This window comes from Branchiostoma floridae, chromosome 13, assembly GCF_000003815.2.
Source record: "Branchiostoma floridae strain S238N-H82 chromosome 13, Bfl_VNyyK, whole genome shotgun sequence".
Classification (NCBI taxonomy): domain Eukaryota; kingdom Metazoa; phylum Chordata; class Leptocardii; order Amphioxiformes; family Branchiostomatidae; genus Branchiostoma; species Branchiostoma floridae.
The window spans coordinates 13,197,866-13,218,821 of record NC_049991.1 but is presented as its reverse complement, the minus strand read 5'-3'; the positions used below and the strand labels follow the sequence as shown (position 1 = coordinate 13,218,821).

The window sequence follows — 20,956 nt, the reverse complement described above, 5'->3', positions numbered from 1 at the left end:
GAGGGAGAATTACTGTGCTTCCTCTTAAATGTGCATCTCGATGTTTTGTTCTATCTCTATGGATGCAGCTTAACTGTCGCACGGTGACATATAACGGAGTTAGTTTCTTAGCTACTTTTGATGACAAAACTGTTCAAGGAGTGTCGAGGGAATAGACACCTCAAAGACCAACGTTACGTTTCCAAAGTTACGGGGGTTTTAGTGGATTGTGCAGTCTGTTCTGAAACAGTTTTACCCGAATCATGACTACACTGTCCTCTAGTTGCTTCAATGCAAGTTCCATATAAAGGTAGTTGAATAATGTATAACTATGACGAATAACAGGAACGAATGTGTGTGTATGTGTGTGTGCGTGTGTGTGTGTGTGTGTGTGTGTGTGTGTGTGTGTGTGCTCGATCTCCCACCCCACTTTTATCCAGTCTGTCCCTACATAAAAGCGACAACAATGCGTATGAAACATGGATCAACCACCGATTAGTTGGCCATATTCTGAGAAGACAATCTGACTGACAACCCTTTATAACTATAGGAAAAGCTGGCTCACTTAATCCTTCTAACTGATCCTACTATGAGCAGAGATTATATATGGTTCAATTGTTGTTCTGTTACCGTGCGACAATGCTGAGCGGATTGTATTGTATACTGTATGGACGCATAGTAAAATGCCAGGTTTGTCCTGTATGAAGATAGCACATCATTCATATGCAGAGTGATGCATATTATGTGCAAGTGGTATGAAAAATATTAGGTACATAATGATCACACAAAATATCATCATAATCAAATGATCGAGTCGTGCCAAAGCTTCTAGTTATTCCTCAACAACCTGTTCGGTCACACGGCCACTTTTCAGGAGGGGGGGGGGGGGGTGGAGAATAAGTTCAATAGTGCTGTAAAATTATCAAGGGAACATGACATAATGAATGCATGGACATAGGTGGCGTTTCAACGGATGTGACATGTACTCCACCCCGTTCAACACTTTTTGTAATGTCAAATGTCATTCTAAATGTATGTGAAGGCGTCTGCATTGGGTCTTAGTGTAACGGTTTGTATATTTTCACATTTGACAAGACGGGTTCATATACCCTATGAGAGCCTTCTGTGCAGTACCACTTCTGACCGCGGTGAGAGAAGCGTTAAAATGACCGACATATCGGCAAATGTCGGTCTTCTTGCGAATGCGGAAATCGCGAATGGGGTTCAATGCTTGTGACCTATTTGCCTTTAAGTGATACCCAGTACTGTTTTATTCTAGACACTGCCTTGACACGAAAGGATCAGACGATCTGTCTACCTGCTTTATCACATATTTCCTCTATCATTCAATTGTTGTTTTTTTGCCGTTTATGGGCACATATAACTTATGTTCTTTGGATCTACACCTGGTCTCAAGTTTCCCTGATTTGAAACAACTTAAGTCAATTAATGTTATTCAATTCAATTTGTAACGCTTTGTCCTCGGGTGAGTTAATGATATCATGCGTGATAAGAAAAAAAACAGAAACGAGCACATTTCTTTTGAGGCTTTATTAGAAAAAGTATCACCTTGAATTTTGTACACCCAAATCTTTTCCTTGATTCGATATACCACACATCTCCCTGAACAGGCAGCATATCACATGTCCATATTCAAAACTCAACATTGCACTGTGCTTAGTTATATCTTACGCAGCAACATGCCATTAAAGCTCTGTACAAGAAGGTGCAAACGTTGCTATCTATGACAAACACATCATAGTATCTCTTGCGCCATTCGGAAAAATATGAACTGGCGGTAGATACAATTAAATCACACACATTGAATAATTTTCAATGGCTCATTATAAAAAACAATAGCTTCACACTGTATCATCCTGAAGGAATCACACAATCAGCATCCATATTTACAAACTATAATATAAACAATGATATATTGAGCTTTCCTAGAGTACTTAAATGCACATATGGACAGATATTTCATACACTAGTAGTAACTCACACTGATTATTTCTATGACGTTTAAGAAAGCGGGAAGTTAACCATGCGCTTCCATGACTTTGACTTATTTCCTCTCTGAGTAGTTTGTGCTACATTTGGTGAGTTTTGATTCTAACGGGACGGACTCAAGTTACAACAGTGGCACGAAGACATCACGGTATGTATATTATGGCACGTAAGAAGACATTTTGTTCGTCAATATCCGCAGGATGTCAAGGACAAATTACTTTTCTAATCACCGCCTTGTCATCAGAACAATATCCCTGTGATACAGTGCGGATCAATTCCATAAACCTTTGCAAACCCTTAAACAGTTGAATCTTCCAAGATAGCAACGATCGTCAGTACCAAAGTCCTCCGTAACATACTTCCCATGAAAAGGAAGGCTTGCAATAATTATTAAAGGTCTTGATAACATTTGCATTGTTTGCGGTTTAATAGATGTTTCGGATTCATTGGATCCCATTTTCGGCCCATGGTTTGTACCTAGTAGTAGTGGCTTCATCATCAAATAAGATTCACAGAATCCACTCGTTCGGTACAAATCAGGTTATCTACCTAATAGTGGGATCTTTCCTCCAAAACATGTGGGAAAAGAAGCTGGCACTGAGTCCTAGTTGCTTGACAACTGCTTGCGGATAGCAGGTTCTGTATAAAGACGTCCACACTAAGGTAGTCCCTCTAGGCGATGATTACAGAAGCTAACCGTAAACATCCAACTGACTGTAGTCTTCTATTTCGTATACATAGTAAATATCATCTGTTATCAGAAATACCTCTCTTTGCTAATATACATTTTTAGATCACAGAATTTTCATAGCATTTTTCAAAAAAATAATCTTAATTCCGAAAACAATGTATCTTGAGAAGACCTGCATCCCTTCAGTATTGGAGACGTCTGCCTTGTTCCCCGGTTACTCTTCTGGGCTGATTGTTGCTGAACCCTGTGAAGTAGAATAGACAGACATTTAGTACATATATCAGACGTATTAGGGACTTAAAAGGTGTATGGTCGATTGTGAATGTGTAGAACTATAATGTTGTTTTCTTTTTTAAATCTTGTTTTGTGATCGTTAATGAAAGACAGCGCATAAAAGTCTATAATTATGATACTCTTGCAAAGTTGTTTTATCAAGTATCACCAAGTGACGATTCAATAACTTGACAGTTAATACATATTGAACGTAGGTTTTACCTTCTTGCTCTTCAGGGCTACCATCACGAGGATGGCCATGATGATGGCGACGCCGAGGATGCCAAACGTCACTCCCAGCGCGATGGCCAGTGTCTGGCTACTGGAGGCTTCTTCCGTTGACGTAGCTGTAAAAATGTTAAAAAACACGTAACTCAAAAGGCAATATAACAACACTCAAGTGCACGTGGAGGGAATGCAGATGAGGCAAATCTAGGAGCAAGAAGCAAAAGGGATGAATAAGAATGATAAAAGAAGGAGAAGCAAAAGTCTTGAGAAAAGTGACCGCATGCATGAAAGGAATGAAGAAACCATTTCATCAAGGAAGCGGTCTGACCTCGGATAAACCTTGCTACAGAAGTGGTTTCTTGTATGAAAAAAAAAGAAGGAGAAGACAGAGGATGAAATGACTGGACTGTAGAAAATGAACAACTAAGACAAATATCATGATAGCTAATTAGCTAGCGCTAGCAAGGCTTGCTATTCAATATGTAGATGCTTCTTCTTTCATAAGAATCATACCAGCGATGGTCATTGATTTCATCATTAAACATGTGTCCATATGAATTTACAAAAGTCCATAACAAGTAAAAGAACGACCAAGCATATATGTGGTATACATACCTTCACAAGTAGAGCCTGATTTTGCGCCAGATGCCGAGTTGTCCGTGTACCCATTGTTGCATGTGCATGTGTAGGACCCTTCCGTGTTAGCGCAGGTGGCCTGGGCATGGCAACTGTTCTCGCCGGCACACTCATCGATATCTGGAGAGATAGAAAACAAATGATTCATTTCGGAAATGTATTTGGAACAAATAAGGTAGGCAATACCGAGCCCCTATGATCTATCAACAATACATAACACAACAGAACTTTGAAAAAGTTGAAAAGGAATGCATAGCTATTTGTGTGAAGATGTCGCCACTGAGTGTATTGTAATCTTTTGCCGTCTAAAAATCTCATAAAGATGTAGTACTGCATATCATAGACTCAACGTACCGGCAACAGTGATGCTACTGGCATCAAAGCTGAATCCCCCGGCTCCTCCAGCCTGCACAGCGGCCTGCAGGGCTGATGCCAGGGAGGTGGAGTTGACCGTGCTGTTGGACACCAGGTTGACAGTGTAGGCTGTGACCACGCTGCCGTTGGTGAAACCAGTGACCGTCGTGCTCTGGAAGGCTGCGCCAAGCTGAGACGAGTACATTGTGTCCAGCTAGAATAAAAACAGGAAAGTTAAAACATGTTAGGCAATCTCATTTGTTCAGTTCTGGTTCATCCAAGATTATCATAGAGCACTCAACAAATGTCTCCATTTAAAATGACAGTGCTTCAAAGTGATTTTACATGAGTGAGTTTTGAACTATTGCTATCATTCAGAGCCGTTCCCCTTCATGATAAACGGAATCAATAGCTAGTGTACTACACCACAAAGAATTGAAAACTTACAGAAGACTCCACGCTGGCGGCCAGAGTCTTGAACGCAGACGATGACGTGTCGGCCAGGTCAGATGTGAAGGAAACGCTGGTGATCCTGATAGAGCCCGAGAACGCCTTCGTTTCTGTAGCACAAATCATGCCGAGCATCAGTGAAAGTTCTATGCTAAGGGTCTTTGGAAAACTACATCATTTATGTCATGTTTATTTTGGTCCATCTTATAAGCTGGTACACGAATGATATAATGCGTGTCACCATCAGTTAGGAGACTGCAATGGAAGGTTGTCTGACTCACCTTCACAAGTCATGCTGCCGTTCACAGTCTTCTGGACGAATCCGGCAACACAGCTGCACATGTATGAACCCACTGTGTTGTTGCACTGCATGTTGGTACCTTTGCACATCGTCGAACATTCATTCACATCTGAAAAGACACAATGCAGAGGTTAGTTTCATTATTATCTACCCCAATCATCTTGCTGATGACAACTTTGAATATGGTTAAGATACACAAACCACAGTGGTTCTGATGCCATGGATGTGGCTGCTTGCGGCATGTAAGAAACAAAACTCGTACTCACCAACACACATTGTATCGTTGGCCTCGTACCCGTCAGCACAGAGACAGGTCTCAACACTGTTGATGACAGCACAGGATGCAATGCCACTTGGAGTACAGTTCTTGACAAGACACTGACTCTCCGCTGTAAAAGCAATTGGACAACTAGTTAAGACATTGTTGATGTTGATAAAGAAGCTGCCTTATCATAAATCGGATTTTTTGGGAAAAGAACAGTTTCCTTGATAAACGTCTTGATTTATATACAGATATTTACAGGTTTACTGACAAACAAGCAAATACATTGTTATTCGCGTATCTACTTACGGATGCAGTTCTTCATGGTGAGGTCCAGTTTGAGTCCCTCGGGACAGGAACAGTTGTAGGAGCCGCCAGTGTTGACACAGGTGTGTGAGCAAGTGTCGGTACCCAAGGCACATTCATCGACATCTGTTGAAAACCGTAAGGAAGGTTTTAGGTCATTGTCGTTTACTCACAAAAGACAATGTCTGTCTAATGTCCCTCCAATATTTAAGTCCAACGAATGAGAAGGATTTGACCAGCTCATCTGATTTGATCAGATCAGCTCAACACCTTAATTTCAATACACACCACAACCATCCAATATTAGTGAACACCAACAACACCAACAGTTATATATATGGAAACAGATCTTACCGTCACATGCCCTTCCATCAGAGTTCAGCTGGTAGCCAGCGTTACAGCTGCAGACAAAGGAGCCGCCCTGGTTGGTGCACACCTGCGCACATCCTCCGTTGTTTGTCTGGCACTCGTCGATATCTTTGTAGAGTGAAGAATGTAGCTTGTTAAACCAATGCCTTTCCACAGTTTTACAATTGAGCACAGAAATTCTAGGTGAAATTGTCAATTACGAATGTTTGATACTGAGCATTGTGTAGAACTACACAAAGTCACGAAACTCACCGTCACAGAGTGTGCCTCCACCAGCTTCGATTTGATATCCGGTGCTGCAGCTGCAGTTGAAGGTGCCGGGCAGGTTGGTGCACTGTCCGTTAGTGGGGTCACACGAGTTGTTGGCAGCGTTGGCACACTCATCAAAGTCTACGGAAACAAGTAACCAGCCGTTAGTGATGTAACAGTCATACTTAAGCATGAAATAGTTCAACTTCACGTTGCCGTTGAGTTATTTGTTGATCTGACAGTATCCACTGTGACGTTTTACTTACCATTGCAAGTGATTCCATCCGAATCGAGGTTGTACCCGGCGTTGCAGTCACAGACTTCTGTAGCGTTGATGACGGCACACAACTGCGTGCAGCTGGTATCGTTACTGCAGGAGACAGCCGCTGTGGAGAGACATACGAAAGTTCATCTTTCAGGCATAACTTTCTGGAAATATGGTCAACAGTAACATGTCTAACAGCTACAGCTGCAGGGTGAGTCTCAATTAGAAAACATGAACACACAGTCTTGTTGTATACCATCAAAATTTTGGCAGGGCCAACTGTTTGCTTACCACGAAGAAAACCCACTAAGCTTTACGAGAATACCATCATAAGTAGACTTACGTTCACAGCTCTTTCCGTCTGAAGCCAGGGCGTAGTACGCCTTGCACGCGCAGGCAAACCCACCAGCGGTGTTGGTACAAAACTGTTTGCAGCCATGGTTGGGGCCTGCACATTCGTCAATATCTGGAGGACAAAAATCAAACGGGTTCGGTAACAATTAGAACATTTTGCACATATCAAACTTCGTTATGATGTTTATCACACATTCAATTGCATTTTACGAACATTGTGCTCATCTTGGAGAGAGTTACTAATTTGATACCTTGGCATGAGCGTTTGTCGTCCTGCAGTCTGAAACCAACGTCACAGGAGCACGCGTAGCTTCCTGCCGAGTTGGAGCAGATACGATCACATCCTCCGTTGTTTGTCTGGCACTCGTCAATATCTGAGGGAAGAAAACATAATGTAGCTCTTGAGTGCTGGCGAGATGTAAGGTTATTCATGCGAATAAACTACACAGTGATTTACGGATCTATTGTAAAACAGCAGCAAAATCAACAAGAACAAGTCAGTGCTCACCTGAGCATGTTGTCCCATCTCCGCTATATCCAGTATTACAGGCACAGGTGAAAGAACCCTCCGTGTTCGTACAGGTGGCTTCAGCATGGCAGTTGTCGGCACCCGTAGAACACTCGTCAATATCTGGGAAAATGATATCAAATGTATTTAATGATATGTCTTACGCAAGAAATTATCATTAAAAATGATTTGAATATCAGTTTCAGTTGATACATTTTAACAAGCGTAAACATCTCAGGTAATCCTTGATACATACAAAAGTATGTAAACAAAATGACATTATATGTTATTTCTTCTTACCGACACATGTCCTGTTGTCAGCCATCATGCTGTACCCAGACAGACACTCGCAGCGATAACCAGGAGCCTCGTTGAAGCAGGTGGCGTTCTTACACTGGTGCACGTTGGCGTCATTGGAAGCTAAGGTGCACTCGTTCAGATCGACACAGGACTCGCCGTCACCCACCATACCAGCTGGGCAGCTGCCGCAGGTGTACTCCTTGGCACCGGGAGACAGAGGCGCCACAGCATCGGTACAATTTACACCTGGAGTATGTGGAAGTCATGGGGTTAGCTTTGACAATCTAACAAATGATACTGCTTGTACTAAAGGTTGCATATATGTTATTCTAAGATTTAACATTTAAAGTTGACCTACCTGGATAGCAAGGTGTGACAGAGCAGCCATTGTAGTCCGTCTCACAGTAGTCACCGACGAAGCCCAGCTGACAGTTGCACGTGGCAATGGCAAACCCAGAGCTACGTGCCGTCAGGGTGGTATCAAAGTTGCATGTGCCGCCGTTCTGGCACGCACACACCGTGATATCCGGGGTCTGGGATGTGGAGGCACCGACGTCATCCGTGGCGAGGAACTGGATGGTGTAGTTCGACGTGTCGGACGGCGTCCATCTGTATCAATAATTCATAAGTCATGAGATTACAGCGAAGGAATTGGGCATAACTAGAACGAAATCAGAGTCAATAAACAGGAGTACAATTCTTCCGCAGTCTTCAACAATAAAACTTACGTGTAGTAGTTACTGCCGTTGAGGCTTCCCGGTCCCTGTGCGACGCTGATGGTGACCGCACCGTCATCTGTAGCCTCCAGCTGCAGGCCGTACTCCTGTCCAACGGTAGCACGGATCTCTGACGTCACATTGAAGACTGGTGGCGTGTTCGCTGTAGAACAATATGGTGGATTAGAAAAGCATATTCTCAAAATGACGAATAATGAAGGTGAAGTACGACATATGAAACTATTATTATCATCATCATCTTTTGCTAAATCAAGAACGTTGTTGAAAGTTCGAAAAGCTGAGGGTTCTTACAGAGAGCGGCGTTGCTGTTGGCTACAGCGTCCAGGGCTGCTGCTGCTGCGGCACCGACCTCCTCGTTTCCTGTCAGCGCGATGTCAAACAGGCACTCTTTCTTATCAGCACCGCCACAAACCTGCGGGTATGAAAGGAAAGAGGTTAGAAATTGGAGTGCAGCAAGACAGTGTTCGTGTGTACTCAATGTAAAGGTCATAATATATAGACCTCAATCAGGCATAGATTTAAATTTTGATTATTGTATGAATAGTATTATAGTTTATCAACTGCGGTGCATTTGCAGACTATCATCTAGACTTATTTGGCTAGTCAACAACAAGCCTTACCTCTATGGCACGGGCCTTGTCAGTCTCGTTGGGGAACATGGTGTCCAGGTTGAAGAACAGTGGAGTGAAGGTACTGTTTCCATATGTTGCGGCATTTTTGCCGTCGGGATACACGGAGAAGAGGGAAGTGTCACCCGTAGTGCGCAGGGCCCCTGTGTATAAACAAAGATATTATAAGCTTTGAATGACACTGTAACCCTCCAACGAACAATATGCTCGAAATATTGCTTTTAAGCAACGACCGACAATGAGTAAGACGGCAAAAACATAGAAAAGTAAACTTACATGACTGGCCCCATTCGAACAGTTCCTCTTCAGATGGGTTGGATGCGTTGGAGAAGGAAACCGCTGTGCCGTTAGGCCAGGCAAATTCATCCGCATTGTTGCCATTAAAGTTACCCAGAAGGCCCTTCAGCTTGCTCTTCATGTCAGGGGTCATGGAGACTGCGTAGGTGAGCATGCCGAGTCCTGCCTTCACTTCCACCGAGATTCCAGACGTGAAAATGGCCTTAACGCCAGTCACAGCAGACGTGCCGGCTGCAAGATAAAATGTCACAAATTAGTCAATATGACATTATTAAATTAATAAATATGACATTATTAGCGCATGAGTTTGGTTCTTATCGGAATGTCAACAAATGATATAACTACAACTGTGACAAAAATGTACCATCTTTAACAAGTTGGAATCGTCCGTCAGAAAAGGCAGCGTTGCTTCCATCATCAATGCCAGCATGTGTGTAGGCTGTACTGTCTACATAGATGTCCACACTAGTTCCGGTACCGTTCAGATAGATCTGAACGTCGTTGGTGGGCTGCTTCACGGCTAGACCACTGCAGTGATAAAGACACACACACAAAGGTAAGAAAACAGAAATCTGACGAAAGAACAGCTAGAAGGATCAAATTTACTTTCATTGCCGAAAGAATATTGTCCATGTCAAATTCTATTTACCTGAATACTGTCGCCAGGGGTACCTTGCCAGGCTCGACGTCCGCCAGTTTGGTCCTACCCTGCATCTGGAAGACTCGTGGGGCATCACTAGTGTTGGTTGCCATGAGATACTCATCGTAGCCGTTGAACGAGTAGGAGAAGCCGTCCAGGGTAGTGATATGAGGATCACCTGCTCCAGCACCTGAGTTTGCAACCAAAGAAGACAATTGTTCAAGATCGTTCTTTAAAAGTAGTTCGTTTCTGATTGCATAGAATTAATGCCAATAGACGCTGGTTGATGATCAGTTCTAACACTTTCTGATATTCATAATTAGTAGATCATACTAGTATACTGGCTCCTTCCCAAAGATGGGATTTAACTGTGGACGGAAAAACTATAACTGAACCATAAAGAGAAAATGTGGTGAATCAATCGAACGGAACTCACTCTGCTGAGGAGCCTCGTATCCGTCACTTGACATCATTGGTCTCTTCTCAAAGTACATACTGCAGTAGGAGCTGGAGGTGTCCTGGCAGCAGTACTGTCTGGGCTTTACATCATAGTCCTGGTAGTTCTGGGAGTCCTGAAGTACGCAGGAGAAGCAGATTGGCGAACTGATTATGCGACCAAGACTATTTTGATTCACATGTTTTTCATTTCTTCATCATCGTTCATTGATGTGAATAAATGTGGATGATAAGGAACTAGTAGCTTACCCGGGCATATCGATGAACGTTGCCGGACATCTCTTTGTTGTTCAGCTTGAAGGCACCATCAGATTCTCCATAGCAGCAAAGGCTGTTTCCACCTATAGACCAACACATAGGCAAGTTTATATCGTAGTCCTCACAGGCGCTCTTTCCATTTTAGAACTCAGTTTTGCATTCATTGTATATGTACTGGTCGCAAAATAAAAGCAGTGACCTACCGTTCGTGAAAGAAGAACCATCGTTCTGTTCATAGCAGGCTCTTCCTCCAGTGGAGACGTCACTTGCCGCTTTAAACCTCGTGTCGAGGTCAGCATGGGCCTTGGTCAGTGGGCAGGGTACGGCACTGGCAAACGTGCTGACGGCCGGTTCAGCCTGAATACAATATAAAAGCCCGTTTAGTTCACTTAGTCATGGGGTGCTTTTTGAAAAAAAAAGAATAAAGAATCAACGCTGAAATAATATCTCAGTAGCCTAGAATGTGTACTTGTTTACTTTGGGGGACATATTTTTTGTCAGATGTTAGTGAAGAGCATACTTACATTGTACCAATCGGCACACCACTTCCTCGGGTTGACCCAGTTGTCGGCGTTGTCGTCCGCCTGGGTCCACACACCGCTCACCGCCCTGCTGTCCATGCAGTATACGTTCGTGCCGCTGCAATCTTTCACGCCGTTTTCCTGCTTTGTCTTCATCCTGCAAAGATAACGAGAAAAGGAAGGACTGTTAGATCTACTATACCAAAAGGGCCGGGTCCTTTAAGGGCTCTGTGCTAGAATTTCTAATAACTTCCTCTGGTTTAGACAAGTAAATTCATCCATCATAATCTTGTAAGATAATTTCCTACCTTGAATTTTCGTTCTCTACCACGATGAGCGAGCCGTTTGCACTTTCGACGACGATACCAACGAACGCGGGCCACTTCCCATCGACCAGATTACTGTCGGTGATCTGTGGGTCCCAGTTCATGCCGCCGTCTTCATAAATGGCACCAGCTATGGTATGGATTCCATCGGTTGCTATGCCACCCTGGAACGTGTTTGTCTGAAGGGAAAATGATAACTTCAATTATCAAACATATTCTTCGTTGAAACAAATATTCATCTGATTCAAGGTATGCATTTAGGAAGTCGTTTACAATATAGTTGCTCCTCGGCAGTAATACATACCCCCATGTCTTCTCGTGCTGTCTCACCCGCCATCGCCATGGTTTCATACGTCACCAGTAGGAGAAAAGTCGCGTTGAAGCCGCTCATGCCATTGTCGTTGACCGCCTCGCTGACTAAGTCAAGGATTATGTTGTCACTTCCAGAGTTCCTCTGGTAAGCATGATACCACACCTGCAACACAGAAGACAGGAATGTTACTAATATGCATGAGATCAGCTGTATGAAAAGGGCCATATTGGTCCACCCTTCACAGAATATCGCTTGATGACATAAAAACACTCAATTTAATGTTCTGGTCACTCTTCCTTTGATACTCGTTTCCTTTCTATTCAATAACATTATTCAGACGTTCAAACCATGCTTACCTTTGAAGGATATGATCCACCAAGGACAGCGTCAGCCCAGAATGGGGCGAACACGGCGCACACGGGATCGCCGAACGCAGCCGCGTCAGTAGTGGGGTGGCGATAAATGGTTTTGGCCACGGAGTCCTGGGTCTCTTTCAGGGTAGTGGCGACGACAAGACCGTTCTCCAGAACCTATGGTGCAAAGGTTAGGCTTTTAGACACAACATATGAGCCAATTCGTTCCAACCTTTGCTCAAAGCTGTTCGAATACTGCATGTGACTACATTATGCACAACAAAAGACAGTAGATAAGAAACTCACGTAAAGTGTATCGCACAGCCGTCCGCCGAACAGAGGCAGTCCGTCGGGAACGTTGATGAGACTGGAGGTTTTATCACTTGAGACGCTTCCGGTCACACTCATGTCACCGGCATTAGCTCCGAAAGGCATCAAACGATCCTCTGTAAGGAAAATCAGAAGATTCATGATTATTGAGTATACAGGCATGACAAAAGTAAAGGCTAATCATAGCCAATTTGATTAAATAACCGACTAATGGCTTTTTGCACAGGTTTGTGATGCCCACCTTTGCACTCTCCGGGGAATCCTGTCCCGTTGGTAGCGATGCTCTTGTACCCAGTTTTACAGCTACATGTGTACGCACCCACGGTGTTGACGCAGTCAGCGTTTGTGTCACACACTGCTGTACCGGCAGTACACTCGTCCACATCTGTAAGAGTTGAATAACAGAATACTTAGAAAATATTGCGTTCAAATATAATGCTGTTGCATCTACTGCAGTCAATGACGAACCTGATGACCACGAAGATACAATCTAAAAAGGAGACACTGTTTTGATGACTTACATTAGCAAAGATTGCTATGTTAGAATATGTGACAACTCTCACCTGTACAGGCACCGATGGTCCCTGCCCCTGTGTACCCGGCCTTACAGGAACAAGAGAAGCTGCCTGCATTGTCGGTACACATGCCGAGGGTTGGGTCGCAATTGTTCTCTCCGGTAGCGCATTCGTTGGCATCTGTTGAGGTAAAAGTTTCCATATCACTTATCATGGGTAAACGCAGGGTTTCTCGTCCACATTTCAATAACTGTAGTTAACGTCATAATCAGAAGCAGGATTCTTCTCTTGATGGTCAATGCAAAAACCGTAACTTAATGAACACTGTGTAAAAGGTTTGCATCAGTTGAAAGTCATACTTACTGACACAAAGTGTTTCACTTCCTTCCGCCAGTTTGTAACCTGAGTTACAGCCACAGGTATAGCCGGAGTCCGTCACTGCACATGTTGAGACGTCCGAGGGAGAGCAGGGGTTGGAGGTGTCACAGGAACGGGCGGCTGGTGGGACGGAAAAAGGGAAAGTTATAATCGAGACCAGATTAGGGTAGTTAACAAAAGTTGAACTTGATGATATGAACGTCACTGAGTACGAAAAGATGCGTGTATTTATTAACGGCGGAGTGGTACGTTTGGAGTCGTGACCTACCGACGCAAGTTTTGTTGTCTGCCACGTCCAGTTTGAAAAAGGCCGGGCAGTCGCACACGAAGGATCCGTCTGTGTTGTTACAGATGTCTGAACATCCGCTGACCCCAAGTGTACATTCATTGATGTCTGTGAAAGAAGTAGAAAATGTAAATGATTGATAACATATCAAAGTTTGAGGAATAAACTTTAACAGTAAAACAAACAAACAAACAAACAGACAAGGTATGGGCATTGCTTCTGTATTCCTACATGTTATGCTACTTCAGAGTTTGACATATAACTTAATTAAGTATTCAATGATCGTGAGATCAACATAATCATGAAAGCGGATGATTTTGCACAGCAGGACATAAATGATAGCATGAACTCACCAGTGCAAGATGTCTCATTTTGAGGCTCAAACCCGCTCAAACAATCACACCGGAACGAACCAACTAGGTTCGCACATGTAGTGTGACTTCCACAGACAGCTGGGCTAAGCGCACATTCGTCCTTATCTGTTAGAGAGAGAAGCCTTTGCATAAGCGGCTATGCTAGCAGCAGCAGATAATATCTTCTCAGGTAAGTTACGGCCTGTGATTCGATGAAGCTTGCCGAGGAGTGAAAAAGGGCGCGGTCCCTCAAGGTTACTACGGCGATGGAACCGAACATGAAATTCGAACCACTGCGTGTCCGCAGTTGACCCCGCTTGACCACAACGTTGCAGAACGGTCCAATGTCATAATGTAACGATACATTGCGAAAACAGGAACTCACTATGTATGGGGCACACTCACCACTTTTGGTAAAACGTCCAAATGCTAACCGTATTAGATATTGATGAAGAATGTATCAAATATTGACATAATTCGATGCCCGTGACAAAAAGAGGCCCTCGCGGAAGCCGCATAATGGTACCGTCCGAGCCCCGTTCGATCGAACGGCCGAACCCTTGGGTTGTGAAATGGCGGGAAAACGACAGCGGCGCTGGCAGCGGTTCTGAAGAACCGTTACCATCGCATTTACGGGCTTCGTCCTCAGTGACAACAGTACTTTTGCTGACAATATAGACAAATTCGTATTTATAATCCCTTTTAAAAGAAATTTATCCATCGCTATTTGGTTTGATCATGAGAGGATTTCCTCTAGAGCGGATTATTGACCAAAATGGAGAAAAAAACTCCATTTTACCTATTTTTTACCCCAAAAAATTATGATGAATTAATATACAACAAAATAGCGACGGACAAAATAAATCTACTTGGGTTTATCTGTCATCCTGTGAAATATGAGGGTCCAGAACGTTGTCTCCACCGAGGACAGGGCACATGAAATGAACCTAATATTTTTTAACCAAAATGTGTGTTTTTTAACCCAAAAATCTATCATATCAACATAATTTGTCCGGTGTTTTATTTCATTTAATTACTACTAGCACCTTGTGAAATTTCATTGCAATACGACAATGCTATCGAATTTTACAAGCATGTACCCATTTTACCATGTATACCGCAGTGTCACATGCCGTAATTGACCAGAGTTAGCAAGCACAAAGCATGTACATGTTCAATGGATCGCAGCACTGATTAGATGCATGGCAATGTATGTGATAAGTGCCTACTTGCGGTGGGCATGAAGACTATATAAAAGCATCCCGATTATTCGGTGCAGCATCTTCAATCCATACGTAAGATTAACTCTTTGCAGAAGCAAAACGCCATTCTTGTGATAAGTGCTGTGATCAGATTTAGTTGTAGAAGTGTGCCAAGCCAAAGAGCGCGAATAGGTTTTTCAATGAAAAATGTCAGGCCTTTCCTTTCATGTTACAAGTTGGTAATCTTACCTTCACAGTATGTGCCGTTTCCCTGGTATCCGTCATTGCAGGTACAGGTGAAACCAACGTGGGGGTTGCTGTCCACACATGTAGCATCGGCGTGGCAGTTATGGGTGCCCAAGGTGCACTCGTCAACGAGGGCCAAGGTTGTAGCAGCTGCTGTACTCGCGGGTACTGTACTCGCGCGTACTGTACTAGCGGGTGCTGAACTGGCGGTGCCCTGTAAGGATAATAATGACCATCATAACTATCACAGCTGCATTCAACGACAATTTGTGCCAACAACAATTTCTGACAATCAGGTTCATCATAGCGATTTCCAGTTAGATCTAGTTAACACAACTAGTATGTTCTTTGCGCTAACGAAAAGTTTGTTGTACATTCAGAAACAACTTGATATGTTGGACTAAAGCTGATTCGATATGTCAAATTGTACGCGTCTCCACTAGTTTCGTTAAGAATATACTTACAAATATTTGCACGTATCCTGGCGGGCAAACACAAGCTGTCGACAGAGCAAGGTGTGGTGGTTCCGGCCCCAGCAGCTAGTGATGTGGTGGTTCCGGCAGCATCAGTAGGTGCCGCTGTTGAGGCTGCCCCTGTTGTAGCTGCTGCAGTTGAGGCTGCCGCAGTTGTAGCTGCTGCAGTTGAGGCTGCCGCAGTCGAGGCTGCCGCAGTCGAGGCTGCCGCAGTCGAGGCTGCCGCAGTCGAGGCTGCCGCAGTCGAGGCTGCCGCAGTCGAGGCTGCTGCAGTCGACGCTGCTGCAGTTGAGGCTGCTCCAGTAGTTGTAGCCGCTGCCGTTGAGGCTGCCCCGGTAGTTGTAGGTGCTGCAGTTGAGGCTGCCCCAGTAGTTGTAGCTGCCCCGGTAGTTGTAGCCGCTGCCGTGGAAGCTCCAGCTGTCGAAGCTGCCCCAGTTGTAGCTGCTGCTGTTGAGGCTGCTCCAGTAGTTGTAGGTGCTGCAGTTGAGGCTGCCCCAGTAGTTGTAGCTGCCCCGGTAGTTGTAGCCGCTGCCGTGGAAGCTCCAGCTGTCGAAGCTGCCCCAGTTGTAGCTGCTGCTGTTGAGGCTGCTCCAGTTGTAGCTGCTGCAGTTGAGGCTGCTGCAGTAGCTGTGGCTGCTGCGGTCGAAGCCGCTGCCGTAGAAGCCCCGGCCGTTGAGGCTGCCCCAGTTGTAGCTGCTGCGGTTGAGGCTGCCCCAGTTGTAGCTGCTGCGGTTGAGGCTGCTCCAGTTGTAGCTGCTGCAGTTGAGGCTGCTGCAGTAGCTGTGGCTGCTGCGGTCGAAGCCGCTGCCGTAGAAGCCCCGGCCGTTGAGGCTGCCCCAGTTGTAGCTGCTGCGGTTGAGGCTGCACCAGTTGTAGCTGCTGCGGTTGAGGCTGCCCCAGTTGTAGCTGCTGCAGTTGAGGCTGCCCCAGTTGTAGCTGCTGCAGTTGAGGCTCCGGCCGTGGACGCTGCTCCAGTCGTAGCTGCTGCGGTTGAGGCTGCCCCAGTTGTAGCTGCTGCGGTTGAGGCTGCCCCAGTTGTAGCTGCTGCAGTTGAGGCTGCCCCAGTTGTAGCTGCTGCAGTTGAGGCTCCGGCCGTGGACGCTGCTCCAGTCGTAGCTGCTGCGGTTGAGGCTGCCCCTGTTGTAGCCGCTGCAGTTGAGGCTGCCCCAGTAGTTGTAGCCGCTGCTGTGGAAGCTCCAGCCGTAGTTGTAGCTGCTGCTGTCGAGGCTGCTCCGGTAGTTGTGGGTACTGCTGTCGATGCTGCCCCTGTAGTTGTAGCTGCCCCTGTAGTTGTAGCTGCCCCGGTAGTTGTAGCCGCTGCAGTGGAAGCTCCAGCCGTTGAGGCTGCCCCTGTAGTTGTAGGTGCCGCCGTCGAGGCTGCTCCAGTAGTTGTGGGTGCTGCAGTTGAGGCTGCCCCCGTAGTTGTAGCCGCTGCAGTTGAGGCTGCCCCGGTGGTTGTGGCCGCTGCTGTGGAAGCTCCGGCCGTGGAGGCTGCCCCAGTTGTAGCTGCTGCGGTTGAGGCTGCCCCAGTTGTAGCTGCTGCGGTTGAGGCTGCCCCAGTTGTAGCGGCTGCAGTTGAAGCTGCTCCGGTGGTTGCGCCTGCCGCAGTCGATGCTGCACCCGTAGTGGTAGCCGCTGCAGTTGTACCTGCTGCAGTCGTGGCTCCGGCAGTCGAAGCTCCAGCCGTGCTGGCATCAGGTGTTGTCATTGCTCTTGTTGTGATTGGACCCGCGGTTGTCGGGACGCACTGACAGGCCCCTGACGCACTTGTGGACTGCCATGTTGTGGCTAGCAGGAGTCCACACAGCAGTGTAGAAAACGTGTTTCTCATTCCAAGTGTCTTTTTCCAAGATAACGCAAGTGTGATTGTCGGAGAGATCCTGAAAGAACAAAAGTATTCTGTCATGGAACGGACTAGAAATTATCAACTTTTGACACGTACAGCGCAACAATTTATCCTCGTGAATGGTTTCAAAACAGGTCTCAATGGAGGAAAGGAAGGTTTACTTAACACGGCCACAAATGGCGCTTCAAAGATCATGAATGCAGCGAGAGCGATAGTTTTTAAGTTTGGTGATCAGTTTTTATGATGCATTAGTTTACTCTCAAAAATATTTCTAAGGTAACGGGATATCAAAAGATAGAGCAGGTGCAAAGTATCAAATGACCTTCTGCTTTTTTCGCCGGCTTTTGCTAATTCAGAGGTATAAACATTGCGAAATTGTAGAGAAATCTCTAATTACGGCAGAAAATAGCACCACGCCCAGTTGCCAAGACACTGCACAAAACAAAACGCTGCCCCCATTCATCAACACTGTTGTAATTGGTTTGAGACAATGGTGATAATTACGACTTCTGTCCGGAGGGAATTAGACGGTACAGTTGACTGCGTCAGTTGTCTAGGCAGCCAGGAGCAAACAAAAAAAAATAGCCAGAGGCGGAGCGAGATCTTTAAATATTGCATCAAGCACGTGTAAGTTTTTCCCCATTGTGAGTCCTAGTCCTAAAACCGACCTGTTTAATGCATGTAAAACAGTTAAACGCAACTACTAGTAGCTCAAACTTGTGAAGTCACATTTGATATGCCTCCATTGTGTCAAAAAGTTTGAGAAATACCACATTTAGTGCGTAACGAAAAACTGGTACATTGCACACTGCATTTTTGTGTGCTGAAACGCCCTTTTAAAAATCCATATGGGATTGCTTGAAACGGATTCCATACTAAAGTGACAGAACAATAAAGATTGATAATTCGAACATTCACATATAACGTTAGACTTTCGATCACTTTGACCACCTCCTTTATCTTTGTTACAAAAGATCACCATGGTGACCGTGCAAAAACTACTAATTGACGGATACATAAACATGAAAACATCTGTGTGACATGCGTCAAGTGACGTCACGTATTGACGTGCGCATTTGTGTATTTTTTTAACTACTAGTAAACCACGCCCAGTATATGTTAGTGGATTAAACTTTTCTAAACATCCATTGGATTTTGTGAAATAGTTAACTGTTTAAGGTGAAGTCCCATTGGACACACTCTAAACATCTGCTACTTGCGGGACCAGTATTTAATATATCATTACCCTTTTGTCGCTTACTAAAGCACCTTCCTTTTATATTACATGTTCCTAAGGGGAATATCCCGTGCAAGGCTACCATGCTTATTATCCATGTCCTTACAGATCTATGTGACAAACGGCTAAGCACGGTAGGCAATGGGTCATAAACTTATTTTTGCAGTATAAATTGATGGAACAAAAACGAACTAAATTGCTGTTCTTTGCTAAGTATATCTCATAAGTCGGAAAGTTATAAGATGTGCTGCTACCTTTAATACATGGCGTGCGTGGGTAAAGCTTCTGAAAAACCGGTTTAAACAGTCCTTTGTCTGAATGATTTTGAAAAGTCTACGTCTACAAACTACCCTCTGTCTTCTCCATTTAGCAGAAAATCTTTAGAAAGGCAGAATTCAGCAATTCATAATTAAGTCATGGTACGTATTTCAGTCCGGAATGAAATGTGAAAATGATGACGTCTTTCTCTGGCCTTCTGGGAACAATGTGGTGATTGACAGGAATCTAGGACGACAATGCTCGGGGCTATTCAGGTAATGCGTTGTCTTATGTTTACCCTGGTGCCATGGCAACGACCTGGCGTAACTAACCCTCAAACAATCATAAAGTTTGTCTCTAGGATCTAAAAACAACAAACTTTGTCACTTGTCCCACCAAGGAATATCAGTAACAACATTTCACGTGACTCACTGGATTTCGTGATTATGTGACTTTTCTACTTTGACTAACTTAACACAGCAGAAAAGTAGACAATTTTCTAAAACCTATCTATGGGATGAAACACAGATCTACACATTTCAACATTGGTAACCTTCAGACCTGATAACCAAGGCTAACTCAAAAACCAATCTTTCTACACCCTATAGTTGATATAGCAAGTGTTGCCAACAAAGTCGACAAATACCATAGCATTATGTAGCATTATGGTGACCACGGTCCCAGGTACGACTTACTAAAAATGCCGGGTATGTAGCCTTCTATACTATAACCCTATGTTTATCAAAGTACGGTCATTTTTATAAGTATGCTGAAGAATGTTAAAAGGGAGCCATACGACAGTATTGAATGGAACTCGGTACAAAGCGAAGCCGACCCTGTCACAGGTGAATCCATTCTTTCAGAAAAACCTGTTCTTTGTCGCTGTACAAACAAACAGCAGCATCCTTGTATAAACTTTACAAACGACAAGACGTGGGTTTAGAACTGAATACACAACAGTTACTCTGTATATTCTGATCAGAGCAAGATTTACCGTAAATTATGACTGGATAGTGATAATAGTTTACCTATTTTCAAAAAAGACTAGACACACAAACCTTTCTTATACCGCCGATGTCACAAATGGACGTAATTCAAAATGCTTCTGAATTCTTGAGTGTGTCCAGTATGCCGTCACAATTGCAAGACTACTAAACAATCTCCACCATCCAAGAATCACCGCACATAAGAAGTATGTGCGCTTCTGTCCCTGCAAGACGTATACTCCCAGAGAAACTCTTCGCCAAACTGCACACCCCAAAACGCTTAGTAATCTCTAACTAGTGATCCCGCCCCGCGGTGGAGAAATCCAGCCTGGCTACAATGCCTATGTTTAGCTAGCGTGTACAAAGACACCAGGCATTGAAGCAACACGTGAAAAGAAGAAGTAATCCTGACAAAGTTCCGACACTCAAAGGCGTCTCTGTAAAGGCATGGTCTGTGACGCAGGGAAGGCTTTCTTCCCTCTTACCCAGCAAGGCCCTCGTGGTAATTTGCCACAGCTACAGACAACACGTAAAAATATACCAACTAACAGGTGCATACTAGTGCATAATCTGGACCATTTTGGAAAAGGTTTACGCCAAAGACATCTCCGTGGCAGTTTTTGTTCAAATTCCAACAGGATAGATAAGCTTTTAAAAGGTTTCGAGTTGTTTCTAACCGCAAGAATGCATGTAGTCATTTATCCCCTACAGTCAAGGCAGGTGTTTGGGCTTCGCTTGCACAACCAGGCCGAACAAATGTAAATCAAAATTCATCAAAATG

General features: G+C 44.5%; 2 protein-coding genes across 2 annotated transcripts; both read right to left on the bottom strand.

Moving 5' to 3' along the window:
* Positions 1-1,515: 1,515 nt before the first annotated feature.
* LOC118428513 (mucin-like protein) lies at positions 1,516-15,914 on the bottom strand (the record flags this gene model as incomplete). The annotated part of the gene is made up of 38 exons (XM_035838601.1): positions 1,516-2,924; positions 3,176-3,300; positions 3,510-3,539; positions 3,797-3,937; positions 4,172-4,385; positions 4,619-4,731; positions 4,903-5,031; positions 5,189-5,311; positions 5,494-5,616; positions 5,845-5,967; positions 6,112-6,249; positions 6,375-6,494; positions 6,717-6,839; positions 6,979-7,101; positions 7,236-7,358; positions 7,536-7,781; positions 7,894-8,144; positions 8,264-8,414; positions 8,564-8,684; positions 8,893-9,044; positions 9,178-9,429; positions 9,563-9,726; positions 9,848-10,028; positions 10,275-10,410; positions 10,544-10,635; positions 10,756-10,909; positions 11,077-11,230; positions 11,382-11,578; positions 11,704-11,874; positions 12,069-12,242; positions 12,372-12,511; positions 12,637-12,780; positions 12,959-13,090; positions 13,274-13,408; positions 13,557-13,682; positions 13,928-14,053; positions 15,379-15,589; positions 15,840-15,914. Coding segments are annotated over 38 exons (5,463 nt in total), but the record flags the coding sequence as incomplete, so codon positions are not given.
* A 26-nt stretch (positions 15,915-15,940) lies between these two features.
* Positions 15,941-17,629, bottom strand: LOC118428512 (uncharacterized PPE family protein PPE21-like). The gene is made up of 2 exons (XM_035838600.1): positions 17,597-17,629; positions 15,941-17,536 (listed from the first exon to the last, which is right to left on the bottom strand). The coding sequence occupies exons 1-2, from the start codon at positions 17,627-17,629 to the stop codon at positions 15,941-15,943; spliced, it is 1,629 nt and encodes a 542-aa protein (XP_035694493.1).
* Between the last annotated feature and the right edge of the window lie 3,327 nt (positions 17,630-20,956).

Coding starts and splice junctions, on each gene's coding strand:
- LOC118428512 (XM_035838600.1), bottom strand. CDS start 17,629: ATGGCAGTCCACAAGTGCGTCAGGGGCCTGTCA. Junction 17,537..17,596: donor AGTGCGTCAGGGGCCTGTCA/GTGCGTCCCGAC, acceptor ACCTGATGCCAG/CACGGCTGGAGCTTCGACTG.